The 20683-nt window shown below is 40.0% G+C and overlaps 1 protein-coding gene across 2 annotated transcripts; it reads left to right on the forward strand.

The window, feature by feature from the left end:
* The first annotated feature begins 728 nt into the window (after nt 1-728).
* LOC112235118 (programmed cell death protein 10-B) lies at nt 729-9649 on the forward strand. Of its 2 annotated transcripts, none has more exons than XM_024403511.2 (9): nt 729-826; nt 1576-1783; nt 5442-5495; nt 5643-5760; nt 5860-5986; nt 6085-6163; nt 6800-6882; nt 7499-7580; nt 9153-9649. In XM_024403511.2, the coding sequence occupies exons 2-8, from the start codon at nt 1694-1696 to the stop codon at nt 7578-7580; spliced, it is 633 nt and encodes a 210-aa protein (XP_024259279.1). In that variant the 5' UTR covers nt 729-826; nt 1576-1693; the 3' UTR covers nt 9153-9649. The 2 variants fall into 2 exon arrangements, with proteins under 2 accessions (XP_024259279.1, XP_024259280.1); XM_024403512.2 differs by having other exon boundaries at nt 754-826; nt 1541-1783.
* Nucleotides 9650-20683: the final 11034 nt, after the last annotated feature.

Consider the following 20683-nt stretch of genomic DNA (forward strand, 5'->3'; position numbering starts at 1 on the left):
TCCAGTGGTTCCATTTTAAGCAGTTTGACCACAGTAAAAGGCCAGCAACACTCCATATTATTCAGACCACTATGAAATGACACCATACATTAGACACACTACATGACCGAAAGTATGTGGGCACCTGCTGGTCAAACATCTCATTCTAAAATCATGGGCATTAATATGGAGTTGGTCCCCCTTTGCTGCCATAACAGCCTCCACTCTTATGGGAAGTCTTTCCACTAGAAGTTGGGACATTGCTGCGAGGACTTGCTTCCATTCAGCTACAAGAGCATTTGTGAGGTTGGGCACTGATGTTGGGAGATTAGGCCTGGCTCGCAGTCGGCATTCTAATTAATTCCGAAGGTGTTTGATGGGGTTGAAGTCAGGACTCTGTGCAGGCCAGTCAAGTTTTTCCACACCGATCTCGACAAACCATTTCTGTATGGACCTCGCTTTGTGCACGGTGGCATGGTCATGTTGAAACAGGAAAGGGCTTCCCCCAAATTGTTGCCACAAAGTTGGAAGCACAGAATCGTGTAGAATGTCATTGTATGCTGTATGCAAAATGCACAATGATTTTCATTGTGGGCATTTATTCGACCTTGGAACATTTAATGCAAATGTCACTTAAATTTGAAAAAATATGAATCATTGTTCATGTTTCGACAATTATTTTTAATGTATCATGAATAATTGAAGTTATTGACACTTTTCTACTATTATGTTGGGGACTTTTATTTAGAGCGTTTCCAAAATTCCGTGACCCGGAAGTTGAAGGAGAAGTTGATGATAACAACACAGCTAACCAGACATTCTCGCTATTAGAACGGTGACAAGAAAGGTAACTATCTGTGATTAGTTAAGATAACCACCATTTGACCGTTAGACTTATCTCTACTGAATGACAGTGCATTAGCCACACATTTTCGAGTTGCTCAAGCGTAACTAACGTATTAGCACCAGTAGAGCATGATACTGATGGGTGACGTTAGCTAGTTAATGTTAGCTATATTCCTTGGTGATTTTCACAGTTAAAGGTCCGCCTAAATTGACATATAATCTGCAAACTAGCTATGTAGTTAGTTACCAAACTTTGGTAACTAATGTTAGCGAGCATGTGTGACAGTTAAGTTAGCTAGCTTCTTAGGAACCGAACATGTTTAACGTTAACTTACATGGTAACGTTCTTGTGTACAGTAGCTAATCATGTCACAGTAGAAGAGGAAGTTAATAACGCCTTAGGTCTGTCTACATGACAACATAGACAAAGTTCTCTCTATTCAATTCAAATGGCTTTATTGGCAGGGGAAACATATGTTTACATTGCCAAAGCAAGTGAAATGGATAATAAACAAACGTGAAATAAACAATCAAATGAACAGTAAACATTACTCACAAAAGTTTCAAAGGAATAGAGACATTTCAAATGTCATATTATAGCTATGTAAAGTGTTAAAATGATGTGCAAATAGTTAAAGTACAGAAGGGAAAATAAATAAGCATAAATATGGGTTGTATTTACAATGTTTTTCACTGGTTGCCCTTGTGGCAACAGGGCACAAATCTCTCTCTCTCTCTCTCTCTCTCTAGGCTCTTGTCACTCTGGGGACTCTTGGAGCTTCTCTCTCTCTGTGTGTGTGTGTGTGAGAGAGAGTGAAAGAGAAAGAGAGGAAAAAGTGAGTGTGTATTCTCTGCACCTCCTTGGAGGATGACCATGGAAGAGATGAGGATTGAAACCGAGACAAACTCCATGGTCTCCATGACGCTTTACGCTGTCATGTACCCAGTTTTTAACGAGGTAATGTGTGTGAGTGTTTTGTCTAATATAGATTCAGGTAAATGTTCAAGTAACACTCCGAGCCAGTGCGACCTGAAAGCTACTGGTCCAAATGAAAAACATACTGGCCGGGGCCAAGATCTCAAAGGATAGTGGATGATGCGTGCATCATTTAAATATCAGGTGGTTTGTTTTAAATTTGCGGGCTGAGCAAGTTAGCGTATAGCCTATAACCTACTCTCAATACACAAATAATACAATTTTAACTTGACAATGTAATATTTACATTGATTGTTTTGAGGGGAAAAATAAAACTTGCGCAATCTCAAAAAGGGTGTTCTTGTTGGTGATTTTGAACAGTCAGTTCTAAGGCCCTTTAAAATCTGTTTTATCTTACTGTAACGACCCTGAGTTTATACGCTCGGAAATCGACCCTGCCGCACGAGCATGCTTTTGCGGCACAGTCGATAGTGCGCCGGGCAAGAAGGTCGAGGGTTCGAGACCTGCTTCCTTCTGTTTCATTACATTACGCTGAATTCTGTTTTCAAGGTTTTGTTTTTCCGAGTTTTCCTATAGTGTTTTCTGGTTTCCACTCTCTAAATCACACTTTTTCTTACAGAAAAACAAAAAAAATGGGATGTTCTAAGTCCACAACAATTATTTTTCACGTGCTAGTTGGAAAACGTTTCGCAACAGAAACCGTTTACTCCAAATGCTGTGGATTTCCATTTTATTCTTAAACGGAAGTTGTAGTTCAGTCGTGTCTCTCATTTAAAAAAAAATGAGTGGCTGGAAGAAGTTGAAATATGGAACCCTGTGGACTTCACTCCACTTTAGAGCATGGACAAAGTTATCATTTATAGATGTGCAGCTTGTGCTTAACCTAACGTAGCAGGCTTGTGCCAAACATTCGCAAACTATTCAGATTGGAATGGCAATACGTGGAAACCATACAAATCAAATTGTATTTGTCAGATGATTGGTAAACAACAGGTGTAGACTAAAAGCAGTGGTGGAAAAAGTACTGAAAAGTCATACTTCAGTAAAAGTAAAGATACCTTAATAGAAAATAACTTGAGTGAAAGTCAACCATTAAAATACTAATTGAGTTAAAGTTTAAAAGTATTTGGTTTTAAATATACTTCAGTATTAAAAGTAAACGGAATTGCTAAAATATACTTATGTATCAAAAGTAAAGGTATTAATAATTTCAAAGTCCTTATATTATGCAAAAGGGTGGTGAGTATGGCTCAGCATATTATTTTTTTTATATATTTTTAACATTTACTGATAGCCAGGGGCACACTCCAAGACTTAGATATTAATTTAACAAACAAAGCATTTGTGTTTAGTGAGTCCGCCAGATCAGAGGCACCAGGGATGCTTTCTTGATAAGTGGGTGAATTGGACCATTTTCCTGTCAAAATGTAACGAGTACTTTTGGGTGTCAGGGAACATGTACTTTTTACTCCATACCTCATTTTCTTCAGGAATGTAGTGTAAAAGTTGTAAAAGTAGTAGTGTAATAGTGTAAAAGTTGTCAAAAATAGTAATGTACAGATACCCCCAAAAACTACTTAAGTAGTGCTTCAAAGTATTTTTACTTAAGTAACTTTACACCACTGACTAAAAGTGAAATTCTTACTTAGGGGTTCTTTCTTTTCCAACAATGGGGAGTTAACGGTACACTATGCAGAAATCTCCCCGCCATTTCCTGGTTGCTAAAATTCGAATAGTTCGCCTAATTTCAGTTTGTGACAAAACAAGCAAGTATAGGGTAGAGAATCATTGTGTAGACCTTATATTGAAATGCTTACTTACAAGCCCTTACCCAAAAATGCTTTAAGAAGTTTAAAAAATAAAAATGTGTTAAGTAAAAAATAGAAAATAAAGTAAAATAACAAGAGAGGCTATATACAGGGGGTTACCGGTACAGAGTCAATATACGGGGGGCACCGGTTAGTCGAGGTAATTTAGGTCATATGTACATGTAGGTAGAGTTAAAGTGACTATGCATAGATAATAAACAGAGAGTAGCAGCAGCGTAAAAGAGGGGTAGCCCTTTGATTAGCTGCTCAGGAGTCTTATGGCTTGGGGGTAGAAGCTGTTAGGAAGCCTTTTGAACCAAGACTTGGCACTCTGGTACCGCTTGTGTATGGTAGCAGAGAGAACAGTCTATGACCAGGGTGGCTTGAGTCTTTGACAATTTTTAGGGCCTTCCTCTGACACCGCCTGGTATAGAGGTCCTGGATGGCAGGAAGCTTGGCCCCAGTAATGTACTGGGCCATACTCACCACCCTGTGTAGATCAGGTGCCTTGCAGTTGCCGTACCAAGCGGTGTTGCAGCCTGTCAAGATGCTCTCAATGGTCCAGGCCACATTTTTTCAGCCTCCTGAGGGCAGGTGCTGTCATGCCCTTTTCACAACTGTGTGGGTGTGTGTGGACCATGATCATTCCTTAGTGATTTAGACACTGAGGAACTTGAAGCTCTCGACCTGCTCGACTACAGCCCCGTCTGTGGATGGGGGCGTACTCACCCCTCCGTTTCCTGTTGTCCACGGTCAGCTCCTTTGTCTTGCTGACATTGGGGGAGAGGTTTTTGTCCTGGCACCATGCTGTCAGGTCTCTTTGCCTCCTCCCTATAGGCTGCGTCATCGTTGTCGGTGATCAGTTGTACCACCGTTGTGTTGTCAGCAAACTTGATGATGATGTTAGAGTCATGCACGTCCACGCAGGGTGTACAGGTGGGGACAAAGCACACACCCCTGAGGGGCCCCCGTGTTGATGATCAGCGTGCCGGATGTGTTGTTGCCTACACTCACCACTTGGGGGTGGCCCATCAGGAAGTCCAGGATCCAATTGCAGAGGCAGATGTTTAGTCCCAGGGTCGTGAGCTTGGTGATGAGTTTGGAGGCGACTGTGGTGTTGGTACATGGGACTATGGTACAACTTCCGTTTAAGAACCCAACAGCTTTTACGTTGAAGAGCGTTTGGAATAAATGGTGTCTGTTGCAAAAGAATCAGGACAGTTGAGAGCTGCGCACTCTTGCTGCCCGACAGACGATTCCACTCAAATGAGGCTGTGTGTATATAACGAACTAGCAGCTTCAGGAATTCCTGTTTTTTCATCAATTACAGTGCCTTGCGAAAGTATTGTGGCCCCCATGAACTTTGCGACCTTTTGCCACAAAACTGATAGAGACATACCCCAAGCGACTTACAGCTGTAATCGCAGCAAAAGGTGGCGCTACAAAGTATTAACTTAAGGGGGCTGAATAATTTTGCACGCCCAATTTTTCAGTTTTTGATTTGTTAAAAAGGTTTGAAATATCCAATAAATGTCGTTCCACTTCATGATTGTGTCCCACTTGTTGTTGATTCTTCACAAAAAAATACAGTTTTATATCTTTATGTTTGAAGCCTGAAATGTGGCAAAAGGTTGCAAAGTTCAAGGGGGCCGAATACTTTCGCAAGGCACTGTATATAGCCTTGATTGAAAATAACAATATATTAATATTTTTCTCACTGACCCAAGCGGGCCACTGGTGTGGATGATTGACTGGCCCAGTGGGCTTCCAAAACCTCCCCGCACCAGCAGGCAGCCTTGTATGTCGAACCCTGGATGAGTGTGTTTGTTCTTGTCAGCCTCTAACGATGTGTGTGTGTGTTGGTTTGGCAGCTGGAGAGGATCAACTTGTCAGCTGCCCAGACACTGAGGGCAGCCTTCATCAAGGTAAGACACACAAACACACGATCCCTGACATCTAACCCCTTACCTCATAAACGTATGACCTTTGCCCTTACATAACCGCTGGGCTCTGGTCGCAAGGATGGGCAGCTTGAATAATCAACAGGTGTAATTGTGTGTTGGTGTTGCTAGGCAGAGAGGGAGAACCCAGGCCTAACTCAGGACATCATAATGAAAATTCTGGAGAAGAAAAACGTTCAGATAAACTACACAGAGTCTCTGCTGCGCATGGCTGCAGATGACGTGGAAGGTGTGTACCAGCACTAAGCATCTGATTACAAGAGATTCAGTATGTTTATAGTTGTTTATTAAAATATACTCCTATATCCTATTCCCTGTGTGTGTGTAGAGTTCTTAGTGGACAGGCCAGAGCAGGAGTTTCAGGACCTAAATGAGAAATCCAGAGCTCTGAAACACATCCTCAGTAAGATACCTGATGAGATCAACGACAGGGTACGCTTCCTACAGACAATTAAGTGAGTACACGCACACAGTATACACTAACACACACACCTTCATGAGCATGCCCTTGACATCCTGCTTCTTGATTGGTGTTGGTTGTTCTTTTCCATAGAGACATCGCCAGTGCTATAAAGGAGCTCCTGGATACAGTTAATAACGTCTTTAAGAAATACCACTACCAGAACCGTAGGGTAAGACACACAGAGATGTGGAATATACACTGAGTGGACAAAACGGCTCTTTCCATGGCATAGACTGAGCAGGTTAATCCAGGTGAAAAGTTATGATCCCTTATTGATGTCACTTGTTAAATGGACTTAAATCAGTGTAGACGAATAGGAGGAGACGGGTTAAAGAAGGACATGGATTGTGTGTGTGCGCCATTCTGAGGGTGAATGGGTAAGAAAAAATGTTGATGTGCTTTTAACCAGGGTATGGTATGGTAGAAGGCGCACAGATTTGAGTGTGTCAAGAACTGCAACTCTGCTGGGTTTTTCACGCTCAATAGTTTCCTGTGTGTATCAAGAATGGTCCACCACCCAAAGGACATCCAGTCAACTTGACACAAACTGTGGGAAGCATTGGAGTCAACATGGGCCATCGTCCCTGTTGAATACTTTCGACATTCTTGTAGAGACCATACCCCGACGAATTGAGGCTGTTCTGAGGGCAAAAGGGTTTGCAACTCAATATTCGGAAGGTGCTCCTAATGTTTTGTACACTCAGTGTGTTTCTTCCTTATATTTAATGTGATCAATGGCTGCAAGTAGAGCTCATATCATTGTGAAGGCGATGTTCACATCTGTCTGTCTATTCTGTTTGTCCAGGCTCTTGAGCACCAGAAGAAGGAGTTTGTCAAATACTCCAAAAGCTTCAGCGACACCCTCAAAACATACTTCAAAGATGGAAAGTGAGTCATGTAGAGTAGATTCATAAGGAAGCTGAATAGATGGGTATATGCTTATCGAAAGCAGTGAATTGTGATTGGGGGATTTTTTTTCTTCACAAAACCACTTACTAAACCCACAGCAAAAATACACTGAACAAAAATGTAAACGCAATATATAAAGTGTTGGTCCCATGTTACATAAGCTAAAATAGAAGGTCCTAGAAATGTTCCATATGCACAAAAAGCGCATTTCTCTCAAATGTTGTGCACAAATTTGTTTATATCCCTGTTAGTGAGCATTTCTCTTTTGCCAAAATAATCCATCCTTCTGAATCAAGTGCACCGCCAATTGCACCATCGACCGGTTGGTGACCACTGCCTTATATGAACTGGAACTCAGTAAAATCTTTGAAATTGTTGCATGTTGGTTTTATATTTTGTTCAGTGTACATTAATACTAATAATATTTGTAGTGGGAATGTTCTTACTGTTTATTTTACGATGACCATGAGAAACCAATTATTTAATCAGGTTTGAAATGTCAGGGCTATTTTGAACAACTGTTTTGATGACATTGCGTTTTTGTTTTATTTGCAGTCGTTAAATAACAATATAAATGAACCATCCTTGTTTCCAGGGCGATCAACGTGTTCATCAGTGCGAACAGACTGATCCACCAAACCAACCTCATTCTGCAGACCTTCAAGACTGTCATATAGGTACAATAGGAGTGTGTGAGACATAGTTAGAGAGTTCTAGTTGGATATAACCTGTTGTTGCATGAACATTGCCATTGAGGGCTTCCATAATTTTAAAGTAGACAAGTGAGTGGCTATTCCTATGGGTTGGGAGGTATCAGCCAATGAATGAGCAGAGCATTGGCTGCTTCTTCAAATTGGGTTACCCAGTTTGTAAATGGCTTTAAGCTGTATCACTGCCATCTAGTGGCCACAATAAATGAATGACGCAAAATATTTGGTTCAGGACTCCAGTACTGCAGGTGGCGGTAATTCACCATTATAAAGTTATGCTTTTTTAAAAACACAACAAAGAAGAAAATTGACTACTTCAAAATGGAGATAGCACAGGCAGTGCCATTGAGGCTGTCACAGAAGCCATAATGGGACAGATACAAAATTGAGATCTCTAACTAACTCTATGGTGGGAGATTGTTTATTATGCTGGTGCTACTCTATGTCCACTGACAGTCTCCCCTCTCTTCAAATCAAATTTTATTAGTCCCATACACGTGTTAAGCAGATGTTATTGCGGGTGTAGCGAAATGCTTGTGCTTCTAGATCCAACAGTGCAGTAACACATCTAACAGTTTCACAAGATATGCCCAAAATACATGTAAATCTGAGTAAGAAATGGATTAAGAATATATATACATATGTCAGAGCAGCATTGGACTAAGCTACAGTGGCATAGTATATACAGTATATACATATGAGATGGGTGATGCAATATTTACAAACAATTAAAGTGACTTAAGATACCGCAGAATAGTACAGTTTACGCATATGAGATTAATAATGCAAGATTCGGAGAGACTTTACGTCCTTGATTAAAGTGGCTGGTGTTTAATTTCCTTAAAAATTGCCAGTGATTCCTAATCTGTTTATAGGCAGCAGCCTCTGATGTGCTGGAGATGGCTGTTTGACAGTCAGTGTGTCACGGCTGACAAGGAGGGGAATGTAGGAATCAGGCACAGAGAGCAGAGGGTTCACGGAGAAATGCACTTTAATCCGGCACAAAATGGTCATGCCCAAAACACAGGGCGGAAAACACAGTCCAACCCAGAACACAGGGTGGCAACGGTCCGGAGCACAACAACGCCTCCGATACAAGACGTGAACTAAAATTAATCCCCCACAAACAAGGGCAGGCTACACAAGTTTAAATAGGAAAGCAAATCAAGAAAACAGGAACAGGTGCAACTCATAAGACTAAACTAAGGGAAAAGGGGATCGGTGGCGGCTAGTAGGCTGGTGACGATGACCGCCGAGCACCGCCCCAACAGGCAGGGGAGCCAACTTCGGCGGGAGTTGTGACACAGGGGTGTAGTCTAGAATACAATACAGTATATACATATGAAATGGGTGATGCACTTTGTAAACACAATTTAAAAGTGACTAAGATACAGTAGAAGAGTGCGGTTTATACATATGAGATGAGTAATGCTAGATACGGAACATTATTCAAGTGGCTAGTGATCCATTTCTTAAAGTGGCCAGTGATTTCTAATCTATGTCTCCTGTGTTTGTGTCTTTGTCTGAACGTGTGTGTAGGCTTTCCTTGGAGAGGCCATCCAATCTTCCAACAAAGCAGCAAAAATGGCATATGATCGGAGAGCACCTTCTACCAGATTTAAATGTACAATAGAGGCTTGATTTTGACCGGACAGTTTTAATTTATACCCTTGTGGTGCGTTCAACAAGGCTGATGTTAGCAGTGAAATACGTCAGCTTTTAAACTGTTAGCTAACGTTAGTGAATGTTTTAATGGCCAAAAGCTAGCTGAAGAACTTCAGCATATGTGATAGCTTTTTTAGTTATCCCTAGCTACTGTTTAATTGTGTGAATCAGCATTTTAAAGTTTTGGGACAGTCTTGTTGATCAGGCTGTGACGATAACAGTATGACAATATTTTCAATTTTTCTTTGGTCCTATAAAATCTTGCTGTATGTAAAATATTCTGTGCTTTATCTTAGAAATTAAATCAATGTGACAAGATAATGATATTTGTTTCTAATATTAGGGCTGTTTATCTAAAGATGTAAAATGAGCTTTTTGTTTCTTGCCATGTTATTAATGATACAGGTATCTTCCTGACCCTACTTGTTGAACACACACCTGGTCTTGTTAGAAGTAGAGGAGACGAGGCATTTGTCAGACTAATTGCCATTTTTGATAATATATATTCATGTGATTACTTTACATTAGTCTCAAGGTAGAAGTTGCCCCTAACCACATATCTAGGATCAGATTACCTTTCCCCAATTCTAACTTTACCTGTTACTGGGATGAAGAATACAGTTAGCTCCAAAAGTATTTCATTTTTTGTTGTTTTGACTGTGTACTCTAGCATTTTGGATTTGAAATTATACAATGACTATGGGGTTAAAGTGCAGACTGTCGGCTTTATTTTGAGGGTATTTTCATCCATATCGGGTGAATTGTTTAGAAATTACAGCATTTTCTGTACGTAGTCCTCCCATTTTAGGGGACCAAAAGTATTTCATACAAATTCACTTGTGTATTAAAGTAGTAAAAAGTATTTGGTCCCATATATCACACAATGACTACATCAAGCTTGTGACTACACATTTGTTGAATGCATTTGCCGTTTGTTTTGGTTGTGTTTTAGATTATTTTGTGCCCAATAGAAATCAATGGTAAATATTGTATTGTCATTTTGTGGTGAGTTTTAGTGTAAATAAGAATAAAATGTTTCTAAACTCTCCTACATTAATATGGATGCTACCATGATTATGGATAATCCTGAATAAATTGTGAATAATGATATGAGAAAGTTAGACACATATCACCCCCCTCCCTCCCTAAAATATGCTAACGTCCCCTGTTATTGTAATGGTGAGAGGTTAGCATGTTTTAGGGGTATGATATTTGTGCATCTGTAACTTTCTCACTCATCATTATTCACGATGCAATTCAGAATTATCCATAATCATGGTAGCATCCACATCAATGTAGAAGTGTATTCTATGACAGTCTGCACTTTAATCTCATAGGCGTTATATAATTTCAAATCCAAAGTGCTGCAGTACAGAGCCAAAATGACAATGGCAGCAAAAATTCACTGTTCCAATACTTTTTGAGCTCACTGTATCTGACCCTGTGTCAGTGTTTAGGGGCAATTTAGCCTCTTAATCATGCTTTCAGAACGGAAACTGCTTTCACTACCTACTGTGCATCTCAAGTGTCTCCCTCTCTTACGAGAAAGCAATATGATGTTCTAACCCTACTGGGTATGACCTTTCACCTGTCCAGTCTTTACAGATGAGTGCAGAGGAAAGGACCGGTGTGAGGAGAGGAAACCTTGTTTGATTATTGAGATGCACCCGTATTCTACTCTCTATTAGAAGACAGAAAACCAAAAGACTTTGGGGTAGGGGCGGACTAGGGAGGGATCGATTTGGGATTCAAAAAGTAACATTCTCACACTGTCTGTGTGTGTAGCTACAGAGAGCATGACTGAGGAGAGAGGAGGGTTTGTAAAAGGAGTCTGTCCCTGATGTTTAAAGATGAAGGGATAGAAACGGCTCCAGGTTGAAGCTGTCTATATTTAACTGATACTGTATGTCTGGTGGCAAATGTTCAATAAATCATTTCCTAATTATGCAGTTTGTGTTTAGGGGGAGACAAGAAGATATTTTTTTTTAAACTACTGGGATTTACCCCATGGGATTTTCCATGAATGGAGTACATCAGATAGTGTTTGATTGTCTGTTTACACAGACAGTTGCATCATCATAAAAACTAAACTTGTTCCATTTTCTGTTCCAGAGATCTAGTGCTTAGCCCCTAACCCCTCTCCTCTAATCACTTGTGTATTTCTGAAAGGATTGTATTGGTGGAACCAGACCTGGGTTAAATTACTAATTAAAATATCTCAATTACTTTCACATTTTAAAGTAAGTATTCAGATATACTTTTATTTGAAAAGACAAGTAGCTGAATATTGGAAAGTATTTCCTCATTGAAGAGCTTTTTTGTTTACTGGCTGGCAGGTATAACTTTCAGGAAATATAAGGTAACTACTTCCTTATTGAGAACAATAATAAGTATGTCATTTATAGTGTGGTCTTGCTTTTTGCAAACACTCGTTACATGAAAATCTAGTACTTTGAAGTACATGATATTCTAGTTCATTTATTGTAAGTATACTAAAGACCTTTTTTGAAGACATGAAAAGTATACTTTTTGTAATTATACTGAAGTACACTTATTGAGATATGAAAATCAAGTGTATGCTCATGAAGTATACTGCAGTACACTTTTCACCACATGAAAATAGAGTACACTTTGGATCTACTGTATTTGAATGAAAATGAGGTTGAATATAAACTACATTCATCAATCTGACTTCATTATCATGCGAATAAATGCAACAGGTACTGTACTTCTCTGGAGGCTCTTAGTCAAGGCAGCGACCATGGCATCACAACTCATTATGACTATAATGAACATGTGTCTATCTCACACCTTTATGCAAGTATGAAGAGGCTAGTTACAAATTGCTAATCCTGGTGACCAATGTTCTAGCATTTAATTTATTGAGGCAAGTAGATCAGGGATGTCAAGGTGGAACCAAGCATAATCACTTGTGTATTTCTGAAAGGATTGTATTGGTGGAACCAGACCTGGGTTAAAGCTATGTGTATAGTGTAAATGGGTCTTTCTATGTACTAGGGTACCAGGGAGGATTTCCTACACTGGACAACTTGTTACAGATGTTGATAAGTCATTGATCTTTTTTAAAAAATGTCATTACATGAAGATAGAAGGGGGCATCATAGCTATATTCAGTCAAATTCATGAGTTGATTTAAAACCTGTTTCACACACTATCATGGTTGGTGTCTTGACGGATTTGTCCAAAATCATGTGACAAAATATTACTTTCTGTCCTTGCATTTATGGTAGGGTAAGTTGTCATTATATAATATATTACACAATCAGTTAAATTATACATTGAACTTGAACCTTGTAATAATCCTGGATCTAGCTGTTGGATAGTTTTTATATAGAGATAGCAGAAATGCAGCGTAACTACATAACATTTTGTGTCTCCTTATCTTATGGCGTGAAAACAGTTTTCATAGGCACACAAATCCAAAATGATGTATTTAATTGCAAGGTCGAAAGCCTCTAACCCGAAAGAGTCACCTTACCTTGATACTTAAAACCTAAATCGATATTGTCAATAACGTGGTTCTTCAATGATTATGCATAATACTTGTTGGAAGCACATTTGGTGTCCAGCTGATTAGTTATGCCGTGATATTTTCACACATCATCATCTGATCCAGAAGGCAATTTTCTGAATGACAGTCAAGTGACGAACAGCTGTTGTGAAAGCGCATTTAAAGGTGTTGTCGAGGAATGTCCAGGATATTTTGGTGTCTCATTCCTTAAACTGGTGAAGACAGTGGTGCCTGGATCCACATTGGATCTAATATCTACATAGCCATGGGAAGTAGGGGTGCTGAATCCCAAATAGACTCTTGGATGAGAGACTAGGGAAATATAAAACATTTTCTTCCCAAAGTAGTGCACTGGTCCTTTCCAAGTCCTGTATTAGCAGACCAAATATCTGTCTGCAGCGCTGGCAATGTTCTTTTTTTCTCCAGAAAAGTCGTGCGCTGGTGTGTTACTGCTCTATTAGCAGATCAATTATACAATTGCATAACATTGAGGTCCTCTAAAATTAAAATGAAGTGCTTGAAAGCGTCCCTGAACGTCCTTGAATTAGACTTGCCAGTGTCTGAATGAACCCTACTTACAGGATGTATAGTCCTAGTCCTGTGTTGTTGTATAGGTGGAGTAATGGGCTACTTACAGGATGTATAGTCCTGTGTTATTGTATAGGTGGAGTAATGGGCTACTTACAGGATGTATAGTCCTAGTCCTGTGTTGTTGTATAGGTGGAGTAATGGGCTACTTACAGGATGTATAGTCCTAGTCCTGTGTTGTTGTATAGGTGGAGTAATGGGCCACTTACAGGATGTATAGTCCTAGTCCTATTGTTGTATAGGTGGAGTAATGGGCTACTTACAGGATGTATAGTCCTAGTCCTGTGTTGTTGTATAGGTGGAGTAATGGGCTACTTACAGGATGTATAGTCCTAGTCCTGTGTTGTTGTATAGGTGGAGTAATGGGCTACTTACAGGATGTATAGTCCTAGTCCTGTGTTGTTGTATAGGTGGAGTAATGGGCTACTTACAGGATGTATAGTCCTAGTCCTGTGTTGTTGTATAGGTGGAGTAATGGGCTACTTACAGGATGTATAGTCCTAGTCCTGCATTGTTGTATAGGTGGAGTAATGGGCTACTTACAGGATGTATAGTCCTAGTACTGCGTTGTTGTATAGGTGGAGTAATGGGCTACTTAAAGGATGTATAGTCCTAGTCCTGTGTTGTTGTATAGGTGGAGAAATGGGCTACTTACAGGATGTATAGTCCTAGTCCTGTGTTGTTGTATAGGTGGAGTAATGGGCTACTTACAGGATGTATAGTCCTAGTCCTGTGTTGTTGTATAGGTGGAGTAATGGGCCACTTACAGGATGTATAGTCCTAGTCCTATTGTTGTATAGGTGGAGTAATGGGCTACTTACAGGATGTATAGTCCTAGTCCTGTGTTGTTGTATAGGTGGAGTAATGGGCTACTTACAGGATGTATAGTCCTAGTCCTGTGTTGTTGTATAGGTGGAGTAATGGGCTACTTACAGGATGTATAGTCCTGTGTTATTGTATAGGTGGAGTAATGGGCTACTTACAGGATGTATAGTCCTAGTCCTGTGTTGTTGTATAGGTGGAGTAATGGGCTACTTACAGGATGTATAGTCCTAGTCCTGTGTTGTTGTATAGGTGGAGTAATGGGCTACTTACAGGATGTATAGTCCTAGTCCTGCGTTGTTGTATAGGTGGAGTAATGGGCTACTTACAGGATGTATAGTCCTAGTCCTGTGTTGTTGTATAGGTGGAGTAATGGGCCACTTACAGGATGTATAGTCCTAGTCCTATTGTTGTATAGGTGGAGTAATGTGCTACTTACAGGATGTATAGTCCTAGTCCTGTGTTGTTGTATAGGTGGAGTAATGGGCTACTTACAGGATGTATAGTCCTAGTCCTGTGTTGTTGTATAGGTGGAGTAATGGGTACTTACAGGATGTATAGTCCTAGTAATGGGCTAGTAATGGGCTACAGGATGTATAGTCCTAGTCCTGTGTTGTTGTATAGGTGGAGTAATGGGCTACTTACAGGATGTATAGTCCTAGTCCTGCATTGTTGTATAGGTGGAGTAATGGGCTACTTACAGGATGTATAGTCCTAGTACTGCGTTGTTGTATAGGTGGAGTAATGGGCTACTTAAAGGATGTATAGTCCTAGTCCTGTGTTGTTGTATAGGTGGAGAAATGGGCTACTTACAGGATGTATAGTCCTAGTCCTGCGTTGTTGTATAGGTGGAGTAATGGGCTACTTAAAGGATGTATAGTCCTAGTCCTGTGTTGTTGTATAGGTGGAGTAATGGGCTACTTAAAGGATGTATAGTCCTAGTCCTGTGTTGTTGTATAGGTGGAGAAATGGGCTACTTACAGGATGTATAGTCCTAGTCCTGCGTTGTTGTATAGGTGGAGTAATGGGATAATTTGAAACATGAAAATCCTTTTGATCTTGTTTCAAACCATTTAGAAATGTTAATCCCAATGTCACACATTGGCCCTATTATTTATAGAGAGACCCTAATAACAACTACCGATAGACCTACTAAATAGTCAATCAAATAATTCCTCTAAAATGTGGAATGGATTTACTCAATTCAACTAATAGGATGTATTAGTCACTAAATAATTAACACTCAATTACAGTGTACATGAAATAAATGTGACATTACAGAATAACACAGTAACACCCCTTCAAATTTGTGGATTCGGCTATTTCAGCCACACCTGTTGCTGACAGGTGTATAAAATCAAGCACACAGCCATGCGATCACCATAGCCTATATTGGAGCTCAGTGACTTTCAATGTGGCACCGTCATAGGATGCCACCTTTTCAACAAGTTGGTTCGTCAAATTTCTACCCTGCTAGAGCTGCGCCAGTCATCTGTAAGTGCTGTTATTGTGAAGTGGAAACGTCTAGGAGCAACAACGGCTCAGCCGAGAAGTGGTATGCCACACAAGCTCACAGAACAAGACCGCCAAGTGCTGAAGTGCGTAGTGTGTAACAATTGTCTGTCCTTGGTTGCAGCACTCACCACCGAGTTCCAAACTGCCTCTGGAAGCAATGTCAGCACAATAACTGTTAGTCGGGAGGTTCATGAAATGGGTTTCCATGGCCGAGCAGCCGCACACAAGCCTAAGATCACCATGTGTAATGCCAAGCGTTGGCTAGAGCGGTGTAAAGCTCACGGCCACTGGACTCTGGAACAGTGGAAATGTGTTCTCTGGAGTGATAAATCACGCTTCAATACACATACATTTTGAATGAGATGTTTGAGGAGCAGGTGTCCAGATACTTTTACGCATGTAGTGTAAGACTCAACATGGTTACACGTGTCTTCTGATCAAAATGATCTAAGAGAAAAAACTGTGTGTGTGATACACACAGGAGTTTGCAAACAAAGTATGAACAAATTCACTGTCCTTAACCAAAGTCAAGCAGAAACTCACGCCCAACCTGAATGAACATTTCTGTGCCGTTTGGTAGTTTAAAGAAGATAGGAAAACACACCAAGAGTCTAATCTAATCAACTTAATTTAAATGATAGGCGCACACCCCTGTCGCTCAGGCTTTGAACTCTCTGTTGTCCAATGAACAGAATAACACAGTTTCCCTGTAACACAACCTGGTCTCAGAACATTTAGTATTTTTCTGTAAGTAAGTCTAAGACACATTTAGTATGATATGTTACGTTTCATATGGTATGTATTAATTTGTGGATGTCCATCATCCATTTTATATGATATCTTACGCATTACAATTTGTAGATGTTATGAAATGCAATTAATACAGTATATAAGAAATTGCAATTCATACAATACATTACAATATGTTAGGAATTCGTAAAATGAACAACATGTTATGAATGTGCAAAAACATATCATAGGTTACGGTTTCCAATTTGTTGTGGCCAACGTTAGCTAGGTGGCTAACACTAATGTTAGCTAGATGGCTAAAGTTAGCTAAGTTAGGGGTTAAGGTTAGGATTTAGGTTAAAGAGTTAAGGTTAGGGTTATGGGAAGGTTTAGCTAAAAGGGTTACGGTTAAGGGAAGGGTTCGCTAGCATGCCAAGTAGTTACAAAGTTGCTAAAAAGTAGTAAGTAGTTGAAAAATTATTGATTAGCTAGAATGCTAAAGTTGTCCATGATGAGATTCATACACAAAACCTTTGGGTTGCTAGACTTTTGCGTAATATGCCTACTTATCCACCCCAAGTAAACTGCAAAGTGGGTCAATTTCCGCAACAACTACGAGCGTTGAACCATGGGGCAACATTTCTCTGCCAGTTTGGTTCCATTGCTACCACACTGTAACAGCATGAAGCAAACCCATTCACATGCGCAGATACTGTATGTGAATGTGTGAGAGCGAAGTCTTGCATTTCAATATCTGTGGTGCTGCTTGAGGCAATGCCATTTAGCTGAGTCTACCTTTAAGTATACTTTTTCCACCTGCAGGCACACTAATGATATGGTCCTTTTGAAATACTTAAAACACTGAAATAGATTACCCCTCCTCAGTTTTTAAAAATCCTTTTAGGGGTAGATCAGCTTTAATGTTGCAGATAGATTGTAGCTTTCATCAACGTAATTGCCTGCATCATTTCCAATCCCCCATATATATTTTTTGTAAATATATAGTGTTCGGAAAGTATTCAGACACACAATACCCCATAATGACAAAACAGGTTGAGAAATGTTTGCTAATTTATTAAAAATTTAAAAATATAATATCACATTTACATAAGTATCCAGACCTTTTACTCAGTACTTTATTGAAGCACCTTTGGCAGCAATTACAGCATCAAGTCTTCTTGGGTATGACGCTACAATCTTGGCATAGCTGTATTTGGGGAGTTTCTCCCATTCTTCTCTGCAAATCCTCTCAAGCTCTGTCAGGTTGGATAGGGAGCGTTGCTGCACAGCTATTTTCAGGTCTCTCCGGAGATGTTTGATCGGGTTCAAGTCCGGGCTCTGGCTGGGCCACTCAAGGACATTCAAAGACTTGTCCCGAAGCCACTCCTGCGATGTCTTGGCTGTGTGCTTAGGGTCATTGTCCTGTTGGACGGTGAACCTTGCCCCAGTCTGAGGTCCTGAGTGCTCTGGAGCAGGTTTTCATCAAGGATCTCTTTGTACTTTGCTCTGTTCATCTTTGCCTCGATCCCGACTAGTCTCCCAGTCCCTGCTGCTGAAAAACATCCCCCACAGCATGATGCTGCCACCACCATGCTTCACCTTAGGGACAGTGCCAGGTTTCCTCCAGACGTGACGCTTGGCATTCAGGCCAAAGAGTTCAATCTTGGTTTCAGACCAGAAAATCTTGTGTATATACAGTACCAGTCAAAAGCTTGGACACCTACTCATTCGAGTTTTTCTTGAATTTTTTAAATAGTGAAGACATCAAAACTATGAAATAACACATGGAATCATGTAGTAACCAAAAAAAGTGTTAAACAAACTATTAATATTTTTTATAAATGAAGAATAATCATGGATTAAGGTTCCACTATATGTCTCATATTTCTAATGTCATCCTACCACTGACTCAGTGTTTACAATTATAAAGCGTTTAATATAGATTTCATAAGTGGCAGATATATATATATATATATATATATATGAAAAAGTGGCTGGTAGAAATTAAAGAGATTAATTATCCTGCATTGGTGTCTTATCAACAAAGTGAAACGAACAAACAAATTTTAAAAAGCCCCCCCCAAAATGTTCTGTTTTTGAGACAATTTATTTTTGCTTCATCGTCATTTGGTGATGGAAACTGTACTATCTCTGACAGGAACATTCTGATTTAGTTTTTGGTTTATGGTCGAAGCACTCCAATTTAAGCCAATCATTAAGTTGTGTCTGTGTCAACCACGAACAGCACATGTTGTCCCTGAGCTCCATAACATTTCATGATCTAGCGAGTGAATATCTTATTGCTTATCCCAGTTGGCATCTAAAATCTACTCAGTACTTCGCTACTTCTGCCGGAAGTGCCGCCCATAATCGTTTCCCCAGTAACCTCGCCAGGAAACCTGTGGATACATTTTACGAACACAATCTTTGTTTCTTTTTACTTCTATCCTTCTGCTACACTCCACCCCTCCCATCTACAGTTGAAGTCGGAGGTTTACATACACTTATGGAGTCATTCAAACTCGTTTTTCATCCACTCCACAAATTTCTTATCATCAAACTATAGTTTTGGCAAGTCGGTTAGGACATCTACTTTGGCATGACACAAGTAATTTTTCCAACAATTACAGACAGATTATTTCACTTATAACAGTGGGTTAGAGGTTTACATACACTAAGTTGACAGCCAGCCAAGCCATGCCTTTAAACAGCTTGGAAAATTACAGGCTTATCATGGCTTAGGAAGCTTCTGATAGGCTAATTGACCAAATTTGAGTCAATTGGAGGTATACCCGTGGATGTATTTCAAGGCCTACCTTCAAACTCAGTGCCTCTTTGCTTGTCATCATGGGAAAATCAATTGAAATCAGCCAAGACCTCAGAAAATATTGTAGACCTCCACAAGTCTGGTTCATCCTTGGGAGCAATTTCCAAATGCCTGAAGGTACCACATCCATCTGTACAAACAATAGCACGCAAGTATAAACACCATGGGACCACACAGCCATCATACCGCTCAGGTAGGAGACGCGTTCTGTCTCCTAGAGATGAACGTACTTTGGTGCGAAAAGTGCAGATCAATCCCAGAACAACAACAAAGGACCTTGTGAAGATGCTGGAGGAAACAGGTACAAAACTATCTATATCCACAGTAAACGAGTCCTATATCGACATAACCTGAAAGGCCGCTCAGCAAGGAAGAAGCCACTGCTCCAAAACCGCCATAGAAAAGCCAGACTACGTTTTGCAACTGCACATGGGGACAAAGATCGTACTTTTTGGAAAAATGTCCTCTGGTCTGATGAAACAAAAATAGAACTGTTTGGCCATAACCATCATTATGTTTGGAGGAAACAGGGGGAAGCTTGCAAGCCGAAAAACACCATCCCAACTGTGAAGCACGGGGGTGGCAGCATCATGTTGTGGGGGTGCTTTGTTGCAGGAGGGACTGGTGCACTTCATAAAATAAATAGCATCATGAGGATGGAAAATTATGTGGATATATTGAAGCAACATATTAAGACATCAGTCAGGAAGTTAAAACTTGGTTGCAAATGGGTCTTCCAAATGGACAATGACCCCAAGCATATTTCCAAAGTTGTGGCAAAATCGCTTAAGTACAACAAAGTCAAGGTATTGGAGTGGCCATCACAAAGCCCTGACCTCAAGCATATAGAAAATGTATGTGCAGAACTGAAAAAGTGTTTGCGAGCAAGGAGGCCTACAAACCTGACTCAGTTACACCAGCTCTGTCAGGAGGAATGGGCCACAATTCACCCAACTTATTGTGGGAAGCTTGTGGGAGGCTACCTGAAACGTTTGACCCAAGTTAAACAATTTAAAGGCAATGCAACCAAATACTAATTGAGTGTATGTAAACTTCTGACCCACTGGGAGTATGGTGAAAGAAATAAAAGCTTAAATAAATCACTCTACTCGTATTCTGACATTTCATTCTTAAAATAAAGTGGTGATCCTAACTGACCTAAAACCATAATTTTTACTAGGATTAAATGTCAGGAATTGTGAAAAACAGAGTTTAAATGTATTTGGCTAAGGTATATGTAAACTTCCGACTTCAACTGAAGACAATCCTGTTGGATTTTTATTTGCCATATATTTTTTTAAACTCTGTTCCACAAAAGTTCTTAACCTATATACATTTTACAGACACAGTATATTTGACATTAGTTATCTTGTTGTTGTTATTAGTCCTACC

Source organism: Oncorhynchus tshawytscha, unplaced genomic scaffold, assembly GCF_018296145.1.
Source record: "Oncorhynchus tshawytscha isolate Ot180627B unplaced genomic scaffold, Otsh_v2.0 Un_scaffold_1528_pilon_pilon, whole genome shotgun sequence".
NCBI lineage: Eukaryota > Metazoa > Chordata > Actinopteri > Salmoniformes > Salmonidae > Oncorhynchus > Oncorhynchus tshawytscha.